Source organism: Rhinopithecus roxellana, chromosome 9 (genome assembly GCF_007565055.1).
Source record: "Rhinopithecus roxellana isolate Shanxi Qingling chromosome 9, ASM756505v1, whole genome shotgun sequence".
NCBI lineage: Eukaryota > Metazoa > Chordata > Mammalia > Primates > Cercopithecidae > Rhinopithecus > Rhinopithecus roxellana.
In genome coordinates this window covers 130,834,295-130,853,223 of record NC_044557.1, presented here as the reverse complement: position 1 = coordinate 130,853,223, position 18,929 = coordinate 130,834,295, and the positions used below count along the sequence as shown (strand labels likewise).

Below are 18,929 nucleotides of genomic sequence, written 5' to 3'. Positions count from 1 at the left end.
CACACATATAAATCTAATATATATACACATATACACACAAATATATTTACTTATCCATTTCTTAATAACTTGTTCTTCAAAAAATGTTTCCACTTTTCTGATAATGCAAACATAACCTTCTAGCAATTTTACATTTATGTTTAACCTTTGATCCATTTGGCATTTGCTAATATCGTGGGGTAGGGAGTTAAGCTTGGTATTTCACTCAAATGTGACCAACTGTCTCAACACCACTTTTGTTTTTAAGAACAGTGATTTTGTGAATTAGAAATGCAATCTATCATATATTGATTTTATATTTACACAGCAATCTCTCTGGGCTTTTTCAAATGTATTTATCCGTGTTAAGTATTTTATACCACAAATCACTAGATTATAAAATGCTGTTAGAAGTCTCACGTCTTCCAAATTTCTATTATCACACATTTTTTCTTCCAAATGCATCTTACTTCTTTTGATTTTGATAGGGATTGTCACGACTTTGGGGAAAGAATGAATGGTCTTGTATTTAGGTCTTTCTGGGTTCATAGCATGTCTCCATTTTTAAAAATTTTCTACGTCTTTTGGTTAACCTTTAGTTTTCTTCACAAAGGTCTGTGACACTTCCTGTTAGGTGTAATTCCATTTAATAAGCATTATATTATTTTGTTATTGTGAACAGGGATATTTTAAAGATACAGTTTCAAAGTTAGTATGGATAGACGGTATTGATTTTTGTATAGTCTAGCCACTTCACAGAGCTTTTCTATTCATTCCAAAGGTAGGGCAAAAGCAAAAACCCAAAAATCTTTGCGTTTTTCCCCATAGATAATCAAATTGTTGAAAATGTTTTCTCTTCTATTCTCATATTAGGACTTTTTTTCTTAGTATTGGTGGTGGGGCTCCTTGTTTTGTTGACTTTAATTAATACTTTTAGTTCACCATTAAGATGTTTCATTGGGAATGCCATAACTTTAAATACATTTACGACATTTACTTTTCCTAGCTTTATTTCTTTAAAATGAATGAGAGCTAACATTTGTCCTACACTAATTTACCAAAAGGCACTCATTGTTAATCATGTTTTTTTTTTCCTTTAATCTGTTAACATAGTTAACAGCATTGATAAGAGTTTCCTAATCATTTTTTTTTTTGGATCTTTTAAAAATACAATTCCAGGTTACTATTTCATATAGCTTATGATCTAGGTTTCAGGTACTGTACTTGTACTGCTTATCAACTATTAAACCATTATGGATATTCTAATGTGTGATGTGACCTTCCTAAGCCAGTCAGAAGTCCACATTATTCTTATAAATATGTCTGGAGATTTGGGAATGGAAGGTGGAACAGCATGGTGAAGAGTCATCTAGGACTCAGTGGAACTAGATGTGGCTTATATTTGCCATTAGGTTACTCGATAATCCTTTATTTCAAATGTGAAGATTTATAAAATGGGTTATTGGAAGAATTAAATGTTAAGGTGCTGTGAACAGTGTCAACTACCATATAAATATAATAAATTATTAAATTACAAGTAAGGTCTTTTTAAGTGCAATTATGAAAGAAGATACAATATAAACACATTAAAATCTCTAAAGCCATGTAAAACCCGAAGGCATTAAAATTTATTAAATGATGCAATAACAACAGAATTCTTTATTTACAATAGCATTATTTAACATCAAATAAGCAAATAGCATCAGCAAAGCAATATTAACTTGCATAAATGTATTTAAAATTTCTCTGAATATATCTACCTTTGCATAAACTGCTCACACTAGAAATACAAACATCAATGCAGGTGAACAAAGTGATGTTCAGAGTCAACTCCATTTTGAAAATAAATCACAACCTGAAACACTGTAAGCTTTCTCCTGAAGAACCATAGTTAATATATTGCTTAATTTTACCCTTGTATAATCTTTTCATATACACACATCTCAGATGCAACTTCATGAGGAACTGTACAAATAAAACTCACAAATGACAAAGGAAAAAAAATGACAGTTAAATGTTTGAAGAAATGTATCATCATCACTATTCAACAACATAAAGGTTAAGTGATGATGCACTTATTCAAAAATTGTACACAATTCACTATACAAATATAATACATCGGACAGCTATGTAGGAATATACAAGACTTAAAAACAGATCTAAGGCATTATGCTAGATTTTAGCATTTTGAGGTTCTTGCACATAGCTTTTACCTGTAGTAAGAAACTTAAAAGATTTTGTTTTAGTCTATAAAGAAACACCAGGGAGAAAATTCTAATTAAAATCGAAGCCACTACAGTAATTTTCTTTTGTGCAGAGAATGCTTTGCTCTTAGGCAGCATACTACCATACAAACACTAGAAAATTTTAAATTCACACCAACAATTAATGGCTTAAGTTGCATTTCAAAATTGATTGTGTATCTTTGGGTTCTGCAAGTGGATCTGTGCCACCCATTTCATGTGTTAAGCCCATATGAACTCCATTTTTGAACACAGATTAAAAATTGCATTATATAAACTGCAAAAACATTGCTTTCAATTATTACAGGCCGTAAGAGATACACATAGGGAGAGGGGCATATTAATCTTTGAGTCAAACGAATTCATTGTAATAAAACAGCTCACTTCACTTTTTAAACTTACCACATTACATGAACACTTAAATGAGTTTTACAACCAAGTTAATGTATGTATACTTTTCACATTATGTTTTTCACATTTAGTAATATAAGCGAAACACTGATTATTTGTACTATTAAACGAAAACCAAGTACTCAGTCTAACAAATTTATTGTGTACAGCATGAGAAATACTGATAATGAAGGGAATTGATTTGGCTTTTGCTTCTATAGTGATCAATATGATCAGAGGATTCCTTCACTTACTTTTCTTCTCCAAATTAGATGTAAAACAAAAATCCATTACCTGATCGAAACCATAAGACAATTTATCATCTTTTCCTTCAAAACAGCAATGATCATGAATTATTATAAATTACCAGTATCATGAGGTTGCAGATTTGTCTGAATTAGGATCGACATTAAAATACAGCGGGTAGATGGATAAAAAAGAACAGATAGGTAGATAGTTTTGGACGGTGTTGTAGTTAAAAGGGACTTGAAACTAAAAACAAAACAAATCCAGTTTAAACTCCATTTCTTTTTTGTGCTGTGTGAAGTTAAAAATCATTACAATTCACATATTTCTAAACATTAAAACTGGTCGGTCACACTGAATTGTATGCCACGTGAGCCTCAGCACACGGGGAGGTCCTGGAGTCCTGGGCCAACATCTGCTTGTTTTTTCCATCACAGTTGGGCAACCCAATGGTTTGGTGGAGAAAAGTAGAGCCTTTTGAGGGGATATATGAACTGGTGGCCACTAAGAAGTGCTGTTCCTTGGCCACCTCCCTGTATTGAGATCCCTCTCAAGTGGAAAAAAAGTAGCAAAATGCAAATTTCCAGAAAGCTTCTTTAGTATGGAGCAACATTTTCAGACTGTCTACTTACCATCTATCTTTGGGTTATATCTCTTTCTATATTTCCATAATCTGTACACATAGAGAGAGATATAAATATAAATGGGGTAGTTTGTACATTTTTCACCCTGCCACAAATAAACAATCAAATTTCAAGGAAAAACTTCTCTGTTCCTAAAAAGCCTGGCTAATGAGATATTATAAAATGCTTTGCTTTTTAGACATCAAAAAGATATCATTCTGAAATTTAGGTAAGAAAGGTATTAGGGGTTAAGGAGAAATAGCTCAGAAAAGGTCATCAGTTTCTTGGTATTGCAGTTGTCTGAAACTGACACCCATTAATAAAAGATTATTCCCCTACCAGAGTGGGCAAGAAAAACAACCATAAAAGTGGCCTGCTTAGTAACATGTAGTCTTTCTAAGGTTCATTAAGAAAGAATATAAACATATAAAAATCAAGAATTGGTTCCTACAGCGGCTGCATATCATACAGATTAGATAAATGACTTATGAGCAGAATCACAAGGTTTAGAAAATAAAAAGTCGTAAGTCTACAAATTAGGTCTAATCAAGGCATTGATATCCTTTACAAAACACCTTTAGGAGACATTGCTATGAAGATATCTAATTTAATACTGAAGTACCTCATTTTTGAGTCAATTCCACAATATGTATACTTCACAAAAATTATACAATTAAAACACATAAGTTCTCAACTTAAATTATTGCTTGTTTACATATAAATCGGATTTTATGTACCTTACAAAACTTCGGCTTAGTCAGCACTGCTAAAAAACAAAATAAAAAACACATGGCAGAGGTTAAATCTGTCGTGATATCTGCTATCAATTTAAACACACTGGCATTTTCTCCCATTTTGGAGGCCAGAGTTGCTGGGGAACAGAATATACATGCTTCCAAAGCAGGTATCCTTAGCTCGATTGGTATCAAGTCTTAACTTTGCTCTTCTCCTTGCCAGTAAATGCATTTTTTTTTTTCTGAAATTCAATACTTAGCAATTGGTAAGTGGCTGGCAAAACATTTAAGGAAATAAAGGGCTTACCTGGTTTCTGTAGCTTATATTATTTTTTAAAAAATGAATGAAAGTAGGGAGGATGGGGAATGAGAGAGGGGAAGGGAAGAGTCAGGCTGACAGGGAAGAAGAGATGCTGATTCAAGCTGTCTGATCAAACTAAAGGGAACTTAATATAGAAATGAAAATTATTTCTTCTTGATTCATGATTCAGGCGAACTAGTTTGGTTTTAACAGAGAAAAAACAAGGAAAAAATATTTGCTAATGTTAACAGCCCTCTCACAGGCTCCTTTTCATCTGTTCAGTAACTGGAGACTCTTTCCAACATGGTCTTTAGCGCTTTCTAAAGATACGACTGTGACTTTGTTGGTCTTCATGCACTGGGTGTGTCTGTAAATATGGCGCTGTCCACGGTGTCTGTCCTGCTTCCATCCCAAGTTCAGGCTTTAGCTTAAAACACTTTTAGTTTTTAAAAAAATTCTTTTCTTTCCCCCAGATAAAATCTTAATCTTTTGCACTAGACTGTTAGCCAGGGAAAACAAAGCAAGAAACCAGTGTCTGGAACCGAACAGGAACAGAACAAGAGCATGGATCTCCTTAAATACATACATTTAAATACATTCAATCTGACATGGGTATGAAATTTGCCTGTCAACATTTACTTTGCAGGAGAGATCTAAGTTGCACTAAGGTGAATGCAGTGAACAGACTGAGCGACTGTCTGGATGCGAGCTTCAGACTGTCAAGAGAAGAGGCAGCTCCTCCTGCCACAGCCGAGTGGATGCCACCCTGGGGACCAGGGCCCAGGCCTGTCTGCTCTGGCAGAACCGGCTGGCAGGTCAGTTGGTTTGAAACAAATAGACACAGCTCTCCAGACTTGGAAGTGTTTTGAGCAAGTGAGCCCGGTCAGCTGAAGAAGCAACTGGCTACTGTCAGTGTCAGCAATATTTCTGTAGGAAAACAGACAGATAAAAAGTTGTGAAATATCTTTGAGGTTTTGATAAAACCATCATAAAGCCCATCACAAAAACATCAAAATCCCTGACTATTTTCAATAAAGCAAATCACTAAGGCTGCATCTGGATAAGGACATTCGATGTGGAGGTGAACAGGCAGAGGGCGCCATTCCTTCCTTCACACAACGCTTCCAGGAGGCAAGGAGGAGCCCAGCGAATCCTACATGCTATTTCTTGCAGGCCATCGTCTGCAAATGGATGACGAATCTCTCCTTAATGACCGCTCTCCAACCAACAACATCCTAGCTCAATTTCATTTCTCCCACCTTCAATAAAGATGACTGAACAATTCACCCAGCTGCTTTTTGGCAGCATCCGATCCAGAAGGGGCCACTGCTTCCTAATCCTTCCTCAAATTCATCCAGTACAAACCCTTCTTCTATAAAATGGCCCTCCTGATTTTCCCTAATCAGATGCTCCCAAGGTTCTCTGGGTGTGTTCTCCCTGGCTTCAGCAAGCTAAATCATGATGGATTTTGACTCCTGGGGTGTTCTTTCTTTTTTTTTTTCCTTTCTTTCTTTTTTTTGAGACGCAGTCTTTCTCTGTTGCCCAGGCTGGAGTGCAGTGGCACAATCTCGGCTCACTGCAACCTCCGCCTCTCAGGTTCAAGTGATTCTCCAGCTTTGGCCTCCTGAGTAGCTGGGACTACAGGCGCCCGCCACCGTGTCTAATTTTTGTATTTTTTGTAGAGATGGGGTTTCACTATGTTGGCCAGGCTGGTCTCAAACTCCTGACTTCAGGTGATCTGCTCACCTTGGCCTCTCAAAATGCTGGGATTGCAGGTGTAAGCCACTGCGCCCAGCCTCTTGGGGTGTTCTTGCTGGTTTTTGGCTATGTGCTGATGATGTGAATGACTGAATACCAAAGGTTATAGTGAGCAAGTCATGTGGCATTGTTTCTTTGGTTGGTGCAAATATATCTGTCAATGATTTTCTTTGGCTATTGACTATCTTCCTTCCAAAAGTTTTCATTCACTTAGCAAACATTAATTCAGCATCTATTATATGGTAGGTGCTGGGATATATCCACAAGACATTCTTTGTTACTGGTATCACAAAAATTGCCCAACTAGGCAAGGCAGACAACATGGAGATTATAATTGTACCTTGCTACAAATCAAATGATCATAAATAACAACATGATCTGAGTTCTGTTAGTGGAAATACTGTCTGCTTTAGAAACATGTAACAATTGCTTCTGGGATTTAGATATTTAGACACAGAATTCTAGGCCATCAGGGCCATTAGAAATTATCTAATGTAAGTAAGATTAGAGAGGAAGCCAGCTCCAAATAATGTATTTTACCTTAGCACCCCAAAAAGAGAGTTCTGGGGAAAGTATTGCCAGATCATGAGTTCTAGTGGCCAAAGGTGGAATTACATTAGCCCCTGGTCAGATGCACAATTCTCCTAAGCTTACAAAATGAGCTTAGAATACCTGTGATTTTACTTCTTCTCAGAGAAGAACATTTAGCATACTTTATAATATAAAGCTGAATAGATTCGTATTCCTAACTTGTGTCACTTTTATGATTTCATAGAAAACACTCCATGGTGCTGATTAAAATATGAAAAACCCTCAATTTTCCAGTTAGTCTAGAAAAAGAAACTCTACTGAGAAGTATTCATACCTATTGCATTTCTGAGGCTTAGAAACTGTGTAAGGCAGTATTCTTTGGCATGGACTACCATCCAGGAGCAGCCACCGAAGAGAATCAGTTTGATGAAGGAGAACGCTGTGCTCCACACACACCTCTGGAGTCGCACTACCTGGGGTGTACCCTGGCTGTGTCACTTAGGGGTGGGGGCCATTTTGTACCTAATACTTCTTAGGATGGTTGTAAGGATTACACAAAATGATGCACATGAAGTGTTTAAATAGTTCTTGGAACATCATAAGTGCTCACTAAATGTCATCACCACTATCACCATCATCATCAACTAAAAGCTGACCCTATTAGTGATCAATTTTCATAACACTAGTAAATAGAAGTAATTACAAGAGAACCATGCTGCTGAGCAGTAAACTCAATTTTAATCTATTTAAATATATCTAAAATATAAAGAAATGCTGTAAGTTCTTATAAAAGGAAGAATCTTCTGGTTAGGTCAAATAACTGCCCTTCTCTAAATACATATTTTTGGTAAGTCTATGGTTGTACATACTAGCTCTGCTTAAAGCAAGGTACCACTATAATTTCCAATTCAAGATAAATGGAACAGAGTCAATTAATAATGGATGACAGTAGTATCTTGTTCAACAAATAGAACCAGATTACCACTAACAATTCTGGAAAAGAGCAGGGCACAGGCTCACGCCTGTAATCCCAGCAGTTTGGGAGGCCGAGGCAGGCGGATCATTTGAGGTCGAGTTTGAGAGCAGCCTGGCCAACATGGTGAGACCCCGTCTCTACTAAAAATACAAAAATTAGCTGGGCGTGGTGGTGGCGGCATGGGCCTGTAACCCCAGCTACTTGGGAGGCGGAGGCAGAAGATTCGCTTGAACCTGGGAGACAGAGGCTGCAGTGAGCCAAGATTGTACCACTGCACTCTAGCCTGGTCGACAGAGACTCCGTCTCAAAAAAAAAAAAAAAAAAAAAATTCTGGAAAAAGCTCCTTGATTCATAACAGCAGCAGCAGAGCTTATTACGGAAACACAGGATGACAACTGAACCCCTATCAGTGTGCACATAAGTAGCACGGTGACAAATGCAAGTAACTTCTGGTTATTTCTGATGAATGAAAAGGGATATCCTATACAGATTATTCTCTGGCCTTAGCAATCAGCATGAAGAAAGTGCAGGTGGATGAGGCAGATTCAAGAGCGGGACTAGAAAAAAACAGGGAAAGTTGATGAGGTTATCAGTGGCCTGGGCAAGACAGTAATAGACAGGCGCTGTGTTGCCCAGGATGGAGTGTAGTGGCTGTTCACAGGTGCAGTCATAGCTCACTGCAGCCTAGAACCCCTGGCCTCAAGCCAGCTGAGTAGCTGTGACTACAAGTGTGCCACCCACTGTGCCTCACCCAAAAGACGCCTTTGCTGGGAAGAGAGAACATCCTATATTTACTGAAAATTGATGTCTTAGATCCTAATGCTACTCTTTCCATTTGGGTTTAGTGGGCCCCCATGGGGCACCAAGATGCACGTGAAGGTGAACCCCTGGTCCTGCCAGCCTGCCGTGTGGCCCGCACCACAGGGCTGGTTGCAGGCCCGTCCCTAAACCCCCAGCCGGGCACTTTCTACCTTGGTTGATTTGGGTCACCAGTTCTCGAAGTCTTCAGGCTAGCTGGTGACCCTGCGTAAATTATCTCGTCCTCTGAGATTCAGTCTCCTCATCTGAAGCGGTGGGGAACCTTAAATATCTATGAAGGGCCTGGCACTGTCCTTGGTAAATTCGAGGCCAAAACGTTCACTCCCTTCCCTTGCTCTGGGAGGTTCCTCCCTCCTGAGATGAAGAATCCCAATGCCTGGGGCTGAGGATGCTTCCAAAAATGTAGCTGAATATTTACTGTCTGTCCACATTGTTTATGAATATCTTTCTCATCCCTATAAGATCTAAATATTGAGAAGGGAGTGGCACCAAAGAAGGAAATTATCCCTTCTTGGCCTTCTCCAATGCTACCTGCATTAAACCCTTAGAAAAATCTCACAAGTGCTCAGTGTTCCCTTCAGGGAAGTGGCAGGAGGGTGCAGGGGTTAAGAGTGCATATTTGGGGTCAGCTGGCCTGGATTTAGTTCCCAATGCTGTAAGACCTTGATCGAGTCATTAAACTCTCAAAACAGTAGCTCTACCAGACAGTTGTGGTGTGGTTTAAATGAGGGAATCTAAGTAAAACTCTTTTTTTAATTTTTTTTATTTATTTATTTATTTTGAGACGGAGTCTCGCTCTGTCACCCAGGCTAGAGTGCTGTGGCCGGATCTCAGCTCACTGCAAGCTCCGCCTCCCGGGTTCACGCCATTCTCCTGTCTCAGCCTCCCGGGTAGCTGGGACTACAGGCGCCGCTATGTCGCCCGGCTAGTTTTTTGTAGTTTTTAGTAGAGACGGGGTTTCACCGTGTTAGCCAGGATGGTCTCGATATTCTGACCTCGTGATCCGCCCGTCTCGGCCTCCCAAAGTGCTGGGATTACAGGCTTGAGCCACCGCGCCCGGCCTAAAACTCTTAATGGAGAATAGGCTTGCAGTAAATGCTCAGTACATGTTGGTTGTTTCTGTAATTTTTTAAAAGGCAGAATGTGGGACCATCTCAGTGTTCTGATTTTGTAACAGCTGGATCTCTTCTTCTTGGAGGTTACATGGCAGCTGAAAAAGGGCACAAGGCAGGGCAGATCAATTCCTGAGGCTCTTGGGAGACAGGGGTGGCAGACTGGGCCCATGAAATATTTGAGGGCCTTAACCTACAGAGTGGCTTTCTCGGGGCACCCGCTCTGCTGGAGCCCTGGCCTAGGCTGGCATGCAGTCACATGATGAAGGGTGAGGCAGGGAGGTCTAATCTCACTGTGGTGAATTCAAGGAGGGAGATGTGAGCCTGGCCTCCCAAATCCATTTTTCTCCCATAGAGATATGATGTGCTCAGAGGTTGAGCTCCCCGGCACTTTTGGGTTAAAATGGTCCCTCTGTGGGAGCCCAATTATCAGTAACGTCACTGTTCTTCTGGGAAGTGTGTTCCTGATTTCAACTTCTGCACATAAGCCATGACTGAGTTGTGTGGCTGCTCATTTCCTGTACTCAGTGGAGGAGAGAACAGAATTGGCACCAGGAAAGATACCAGCCCCTCTAGGTATGTACACACAACATCTACAGGACTCCCACCAACAGCCAGCACCTCTGCCACTCAGGACTGTGGATTCTTAAAAACAAGAGAAACCGCATGGAGAATATTCACACAGTAAGTTAAAATCTGGAGCAAATTTATGCTATTACTTTCTCAACTTGAATGCTAGTATTAACCAAATCATCCAATACCCACTTTTTTTTTTTTTTTTTTTGGAGGAAATTGAACAACAACCCTGTACTGTCTCTATTGGGGGAGGATTTTTTTTTTTTTTTTTTTTTTTTTTGGAGACAGAGTTTTGCTCTTGTTGTCCATGTTGGAGTGCAATGGCTTGATCTTGGCTCACTACAATTTCCGCCTCCCGGGTTCAAGCAATTCTCCTGCCTCAGACTCCTGAGTAGCTGGGACTACAAGCATGTGCTTCTATGCCTGGCTAATTTTGTATTTTTAGTAGAGGTGAGGTTTCATCATGTTAGCCAGGCTAGTCTTTTTTTTTTTTTTTTTTTTTGAGACAGAGTCTCGCTCTGTCGCCCAGGCTGGAGTGCAGTGGCTGGATCTCAGCTCACTGCAAGCTCTGCCTCCCGGGTTTATGCCATTCTCCTGCCTCAGCCTCCCGAGCAGCTGGGACTACAGGCGCCCGCCACCTCGCCCGGCTAGTTTTTTGTATTTTTTAGTAGAGATGGGGTTTCACCCTGTTAGCCAGGATGGTCTCGATCTCTTGACCTCGTGATCCGCCCATCTCGGCCTCCCAAAAGTGCTGGGATTACAGGCTTGAGCCACCGCGCCCGGCCAGCCAGGCTAGTCTTGAACTCCTGACAGGTGATCCGCCCGCCTCGGCCTCCCAAAGTGTTCGGATTATAGGCTTGAGCCACTGCGCCTGGCCAGGAGAGGATTTTTTATTTTTATTTGTACAAATTTATGGGGGTACATGTGAAATTTCATTACATAATGCATAGCGAGTGATCAAGTCAGGGTTTCAGGATGTCCATCACCCAGATGCAATACATTTTTAACTATAGTTATGCTACTCTGCTAACATTACATTTATTCCTTCTAATTGTATGTCTGTAACCTCTCACCCACTTCTCTTTCTCCTCTTCTGCCCTCACAGTCACCTTTCTTAGTCTCTGTTATGTATTTTTCCACTCTCTACTTCCATGTGAATAAATTTTCTAGTTCTCATATGTGAGAACATGCAATAGATATTTGTCTTTTTGTGCCTGCCTTATCTCAGTTAAGATAATGACCTCCAGTTCCATCTATGTTGCCACAAATGACATGATTTCATTTTTTTTAATGGCTAAATAGTATTCTACTGTGTATATGTACCACATTTTCTTTATCCATGTATCCATTGATGGACATACAGGTTGATTCTGTATCTTTGCTATTGTGAATAGTGCTGCAATAACCATGAGTGCAGGTATCCCTTTGATATACTCACCTTTCTTCCTTTGGGTAGAAACCCAGCAGTGTGACTCCTGGATCAAATGATAATTCTGTTTTTAGTTTTCTGAGAAATCTCCATACTGGCTCTACTAGTTTACATTCTAACAGTGTATGAGAGTTCCCTTTTTACAGTATCTTGTCAACATCTGTTATTTTTTGTGTTTTTAATAATAGCCATTCTGACTGGGGTAAAATGGTATCTCCTTATGGCTTTTATTTGTATTTCTCTGATGATTACTGATGCTGAGCATTTTTAATATATCTGTTGGCCATCTGCATGTTTTCTTTTGAGAAATGTCTATTTATGTCCTTTGTCCACCTTTTTTTTTGAGATGGAGTCTCACTCTGTCACCCAGGCAGGAGTGCAATGGCATGGTCTCGGCTCATTGCAACCTCCACCTCCCAAGTACAAGTGATTCTCCTGCCTCAGCCTCCGTAGTTGGGACTACAGGCACATGCCAACACAGCTGGCTAATTTTTGTATTTTTAGTAAAAATGGGGTTTCACTAAGTTGGCCAGGCTGGTCACAAACTTTGCCCACTTTTTAATGGGATTATCTATTTTATTCCTGTTGAGTTCTTCGTATATTATAGATATTAGTCCCTTGTTGGATAAATGGTTTGCAAATATTTTCTTCCACTTAACAGGTTGTATGGGATAGAATTTTTTAAAAAAGAGCTACCAATTGTGAAGGGTAATATCCCTTACCTTAAAGGGCCACATAGGCCCATTTACCTATGTGCCAAACTGCTCAGAGCTCTCCCTGCAAGAGATCTGCTGCTAGGTACATATTTCAATTAGGTCTAAGTACTAATTATTCTACAGTTTCATTGGCTGAACATGGTAATATCATTCTTTTTAGAACAAGTGTTTAACAGGCCAGGTGTGATGGCTCACGCCTGTAATCCCAGTGCTTTGGGAGGCTGAGGTGGGTGAATCACCTGAGGTCAGGAGTTTGAGACCGGCCTGGCCAACATGGTGAAACCCCGTCTCTACTAAAAACACAAAAACTAGCCAGGCATGGTGGCGTGTGCCTGTAATCCCAGATACTCAAGGCTGAGGTAGGAGAGTTGCTTGAATCCGGGAGGTGGAGGTTGCAGTGAGCCAAGATCATGCCACTGCATTCCAGCCAGGGCAACAAAGCAAGACACTGTCTCAGAAAAACAAAAAACAAAAGTGTTTAAGGTGTAATAAGCAAATAATACAATAATATAAATAATACACTAGATTGTTCCTAGACACAACGAAATATAGAAAACCCTTAGGAAGACTTAATTAAGGGAGTGAACAATGTAAGTTAATTCCTCTTTATCATCCTAAAAATCTAGCCTTATAATTCAGAAAAAGCAAAAATAAAAGTTTGCCCTAACACAACTAATTCTTTGCCACTTTATTTCTTGCTTTGCTATCATAGTATCATTCCAGGGCAAAATTACCATTCTTTTGTTGGCTATGAAGATTACAGGAAAAAAATATAAATAAATAAATAAACAAATAAATTAGCGTTCTTAGTTCATATGGTACCATCAGCTGAATTAAAATGAGCTTAAAGAAAGAATCATTCACACAAAAGCACTGTATGCCAAATGAAACTAGAAGATACTTTACAACTATCTTTAATCTACTGGTTAACAATATATCTATGCCAGTTTTGGTCTATCAAATATTCATGTTTGCTTTACTTCCATATTCACATATTTCACTGTTCTTTCTTACCCGTGTTGTGTCTCCCTCCTGCTTAATCATATCCATTCCAGGCAGCTGGTTTGGGAACAGGTTGCCTCCCCTCAGAGCAGGATCATTAACCTGAGGACAAGAAGACAGGACAGTGGCTATGTGGAGCAGGATGTCCAAGAGTGCACTGGAAAACAAGTGGCCGCCGCCCTTCCTCTGCTTTTAGGGGTATAAAAACGGGGAAAAGGAACTGCAGAACAATGGACTGATACCTACACCAGCTCTCCCATGTACGTATTTTGCGGAGTCCAGAGGAACATGAAAATACTTATGAAATACTAGCTGCCTTCAAAATTAACCTTTATCTTTATCTGCATGCTGATTGAAATAAAATTCAATTGACTTAATAATAATAGAGCCATTTTTGTGCCATAACCAGTATGCTTTCTTGGCTTATTCAAATTACACCAATGACTCACATTTGGGACTTTCAAGTCATCTGAGAAGTTCCTGACATCTTTGCTACTTAGGCAAGTTATTAACTCTCAAGAGCAAGTGTGAATACCCAAACTAGTGCTGGATTTTGTGAATTTACTCTGACCAAATGAACTTTTCATTTGCATTTGTACATTTCTTTACACATTAGAAAGTAAATGTACGAATGCTAATAGAATGATTTTTGTAGGAAGATACACTGCAGTTGCGCCTTGGGGCTTCCAAATTAACCACGGGATTCAAACAGTTTAAAATCATGCAGAAGTTTCTAAACAATCTGGATTGTTGAAAACGCATGAAATAAACATGCATCAGTTTACTGCTGAGCAGACTGGATTAGGATCGTGTTACACTAGACTATGTCAGTAGCCCTTACTTTGTACATTTTTCCTCAGCAAGCAAATTAGGAGTTGCTAGTGGCCCATTTTTGCAGGAAATACAACATCAACCCTACATTTCTCCATTGAAGAAATAAAAGCATATATATCTCTCTATAAACACACGCATATATTTTAAGAGATAGGGTCTTGCTCTGTCGCCCAGGCTGGAGTGCAGTGGTGCAATCTTAGCTCACTGCAGCCTTAAACTCTTGGGCTCAATGGATCCTCCAGCCTCAATTTCCCAAGTAGCTGGAACTACAGGCACCTGCCACCATGCCTAGCTAATTTAAACATTTTTTTTTTTTTTTTTTAAAGAGACAGAGTCTCACTATGTTGCCCAGACTGATCTTGAATTCCTGGCTTCAAGCCATCTTCCCACTTCAGCCTCCTGAGTAGCTAAGCTTATAGGCACAAGCCAACATGCCAGGCTAAAAGTTTGTATTTCTTTATGTCTGCTTAATGTATCAAAATATGCATTTAACTGCCATCAATTCAGTAACAGAAGTGTAAGTTATTACTATAAGCACACAACCTTCTTAAAAAGCAAAGGGTTTTAAATTTTTTCATGTACCACTTCACATTTTTATTAATTGTTTTAAAGAATAAAACACCAAAGCTCTGTAATAGTTCTTAAAATTTTCACAAAAATTGTGGTTCACATCAGAATTAAATGGATCTAATCAGAGTCTTCAATCTTTCACCATTCTCACAATCTTGCTCTAACAGACATTCACAAAGCTGTCAGGGATTTCGTGCTTAAGTCATTTACACTTTCCATACTGTACTTTCTCCATATATGAAATAAGAGTCAAGGTCTTGCCACATTTTTTACTTGCGTGAACTACTGAGGATCAGCGGTAGAGTGGTCAGCATTTTGGGCCTTTAAAAATAAGATCTTCTGTAAATACCATGGTACAATGATTAACCTGTAGTTTTACCTCTGAATCAGCCACAGATTTTTGGATTCAGGCTGGCTATTGCTATCTCAAATGCTTTGAGTCTCTCTGCCATCTAGTGAAGTTAGGAACAGAATCATTTTGATGTTGTTCAACACAAAACAATTATTTAAAAAAATCATTGCATTCACATTCCAAAGTAAAAAGAATAGTTTTTGGATTATCTGTGTCCGTCTCTGCATAAATGAAGCATCATATCAAACTAACTGGATGGCAGGTAGTTTGGCCTTTGCTTTTCATCTGGTTTTACACTTAGAAATAAATCCATTATTAAACTATAATCCTCTAGCTGGGCATGGTGGTATGTGCCTATAATCCCAGCTACCCAGGAGGCTGAGGTGGGAGGACTGCTTAAGCCAGGAGATGAAGGTTGCCATGAGTCAAGATGGCACCACTGCACTCCAGCCTAGATGACAGAGTGAGACTCTGTCTCAAAACAAAACAAAATAAAACAAACCCCCTCAAACGATAACCCCCAAATAAAGCTATTTTAAGAGTACACTCACCACTTCATTTTTAGAGATTCAATTTAGACACTGGTTAATTCCTCAAGAGAAAAATGTCAATGATAAGAAAGTTACGAAATATTTTAAAAGCTCCTCAAGCAGTCAGGAATCCTTTCTGTTTATTTAATCATTAACAAAGATTTTTATTAATGTCACCAACACAGGTGAAAGGTGAAAAACACTCCTCAAAATAAATGTGGGAGTGGGTGGTTAAGGTTAGATACATAGAAAGATACATCTGATGCAGAAGTAGACAAAAAGCCATGACCTGAAGCCATTGGGTTGCTTCTCCTTGGGCGCTCACCTGCTCGGGACCCATGGAGGACAGCCCCGACGTAGGCACGGAGGTCACTGAGGTCATGCTGATCTGTCCTGTCATCTGGTTCATGCTGCTCATGCCACCTGTGTTGGTTGCCATGGACACACTGATGTTCATGTTGTTACTGTACATGCTGGTGTTTGCTTGCTGCCCAAAGTGTGGTGGGGACTGCTGGGAAAACATGCTAGAATACAATGGAAAGATTGAATGAATGTTACAGCTTGCTGGTATCCAGAGGCAGGCAGTTCAGAGCACTTGTTTCTCAGGCATTTACTTTGAGTGAATAAATTTGAACGGCATGAACCCAGGCTGAGACAGCTGGCAGATAGTGGGCTTGCTGAAGCCTGAGACAGCAGGGGAAGTGGCATTCGATGATGCTGTCAGGGCAAGCAAATCCTTCTCCTTTTCATACTGCCACTGTGATGGCTGAAGGACACCCCCCACTTTCATGCCTGCACCCGAGGAGCTTTCTGTTTGTTTTTATCAAAAGTAGTGATAAAGGATGGCTTCTAGGTCACCGCCTTCCACAGCAATTTCTATCATAAATTGGTCAGTGGTACCTTCTTAGGGATGTTCTTGTTCCTCCAAAGGATGTTCCTTGCTAAGCTTTTGTAAATTCTAGTGACTCCTGTTCTAGGAAAAGTAAACTGGCTTATTTAGAAGTTTGCTTGATATTGCTTGCATGAGCAGACTTTAAAAAAAAAAAAAAAAGAGAAAGGAGACAGGTAGTCTATAGAAAGTTTCCCTGGTGATCATTTATCTCAACAACACACAGAAACATGGTGTTACCTGTTTCCGCCCATGCTCCCCTGTGCCCATCCATTCATGTCAGAGGGGGCCTGATAGGCTGGGTTGGCCTGAGACTGTTGCATCATGGGACTCTGTGTATGTGCCATTCGGGGTGACATAAGTGGGCTCTGGGGAGTTGTAGCCCCAGTAAAGCCTGGATCAGGTTGCTGACTTATTCCTTAAAAAAAAAAACCAAAAAAAAAAAAAAAAAAAAAACAGAAACAGAAATTCAAAAGAGACTGTTAGTTGTATTGTAGAGACTGGTGGGAGGGAAAGAACATTCCAAATTAGGCATGCATTAAAAATTACTTTCAAATACATGATTGTGTACTGATTAATTACATACATTTAAGAAAGATTCCAAGCTCGGATAAAATATGGAGAAAATAAAATCTCCATACTGATTCCCCCTAGTAGTTAGACGGTGCCTAGGAAGCATTAACCATCATAGCTAGAGTTAGAAAAAATGCTATTCTTTCTTCAAATTCCTTTCCAAATCAAGAATGGGTCACATATTTTGATTAACGAGAAATACATACATATATATATATAAAAATATAAAAATATCACTGCAATTAGATTGTTTAAATTAAGCATATAATTATTATTTTGACACAGGGTCTTGCTTGCTCTGTTGACCAGGCCGGAGTGCAGTGGTGTGATCATAGTTCACTGCAGCCTTGACCTCCTGGGCTCAAAAGGATCCTCCCACCTCAGCTTCCAGAGTAGCTGGGACTACAGGCAGGCACGACCATACCCAGCTAATTTTTTAAATTTTTAGTAGAGATGAGGTCTCACTATGTTGCTGTGGCTGGTCTTGAACTCCTGAGCTCAAGAGATTCTTGGCTTCCCAAAGTGCTGGGATTATAGGCATAAGCCATTATGCCTCCTGGTCAGATTGTTTAAATTAAATTTAAATTGGATTAAAGTTCAGCTATATATCAAAAGTCAACACATTTGAATAAATTTTTATTGAATTAGCTGAAGCCATTCCATGATGAGATGGATCCATCTTTAAAAATAAACAGCTGTATTCATGGTTAGTTTCTTTTCTCTTTATAAAGAGCTCTGCAGTACTTTAGGGCTATCCAAGATTAGCAAGAATAAGAAAAAAATTGGCCGGGCGCGGTGGCTCAAGCCTGTAATCCCAGCACTTTGGGAGGCCGAGGCGGGCGGATCACGAGGTCAGGAGATCGAGACCATCCTGGCTAATACGGTGAAACCCCGTCTCTACTAAAAAAATACAAAAAACTAGCCGGGCGAGGTGGCGGGCGCCTGTAGTCCCAGCTACTCCGGAGGCTGAGGCGCGAGAATGGCGTGAACCCGGGAGGCGGAGCTTGCAGTGAGCTGAGATCTGGCCACTGCACTCCAGCCTGGGCGGCAGAGGGAGACTCCATCTCAAAAAAAAAAAAAAAAAAAAAAAAAAGAAAAAAAGAAAAAAATTAAACGTATGCTTCTTGTTCAATTTCGAGGCAAACAGAATTTAAACTAAAAGGAAAGAGAACTTTTAGCAGACTTTTCTAAATCATGAAGAAGGAAATAGAGAAAGGAGCTGGGAAACAAAGGAAGAAACTTCTTAGAGTATTTTGAGGATGGTAATAAGTGCACTTTTGCATAGAAAACTTGTAAAACATGCATATTTAATTAATATTTAAATTAGCTACAAAAGAAAAGCTTAAGATCATATAGAAAAAAGCTGCACATTATCTTTCTGTTCTTTAAAGAAACAGGAGACTTGGATTTCGGCAGCAAACTTCACAGTTATTTACAGATAATTGGCAATGGGTAGTGAAAGTCATTTTGAATATTAACATTAATGTAAGCACTTACTTTATCAATAATTCAACCATTAACTGAACATGACATGCACACAAATATTAACGTTCATGACATTACACACTGGTATCTCTTAAGACTGACATTAAACAAATCAATATGAAGAGAACTAAGAGGTCTCCCACAAGAATTACCTATTCATTAAAGATCTGGTATAATCTGTAAAGTATTTTTCAAAAGTCACAGAATGTCTATAATATTTAAATTTATAGAGGTCTTTTTACATTTTGTATCTATTGATTT

At 39.3% G+C, this 18,929-nt stretch overlaps 1 protein-coding gene across 9 annotated transcripts in view; it reads right to left on the bottom strand.

The window, feature by feature from the left end:
- Window positions 1–1,571: 1,571 nt before the first annotated feature.
- Window positions 1,572–18,929, bottom strand: part of NCOA2 (nuclear receptor coactivator 2) — a 298,535-nt gene continuing 281,177 nt past the window's right edge. For 5 of the 9 annotated variants that reach the window (XM_030937516.1, XM_030937510.1, XM_030937517.1 and 2 more), the window contains 4 exons: window positions 16,851–17,028; window positions 16,047–16,245; window positions 13,448–13,537; window positions 1,592–5,443 (listed from right to left, as the gene is read on the bottom strand). In XM_030937516.1, coding sequence (XP_030793376.1) covers window positions 5,432–5,443; window positions 13,448–13,537; window positions 16,047–16,245; window positions 16,851–17,028 — 479 coding nt within the window. In that variant the 3' untranslated portion in view covers window positions 1,592–5,431. Of the gene's footprint in view, window positions 5,444–13,447; window positions 13,538–16,046; window positions 16,246–16,850; window positions 17,029–18,929 lie in introns of all 9 variants that reach the window. The other 4 variants (XM_030937509.1, XM_030937515.1, XM_030937513.1 and 1 more) reach the window with 2 other exon arrangements.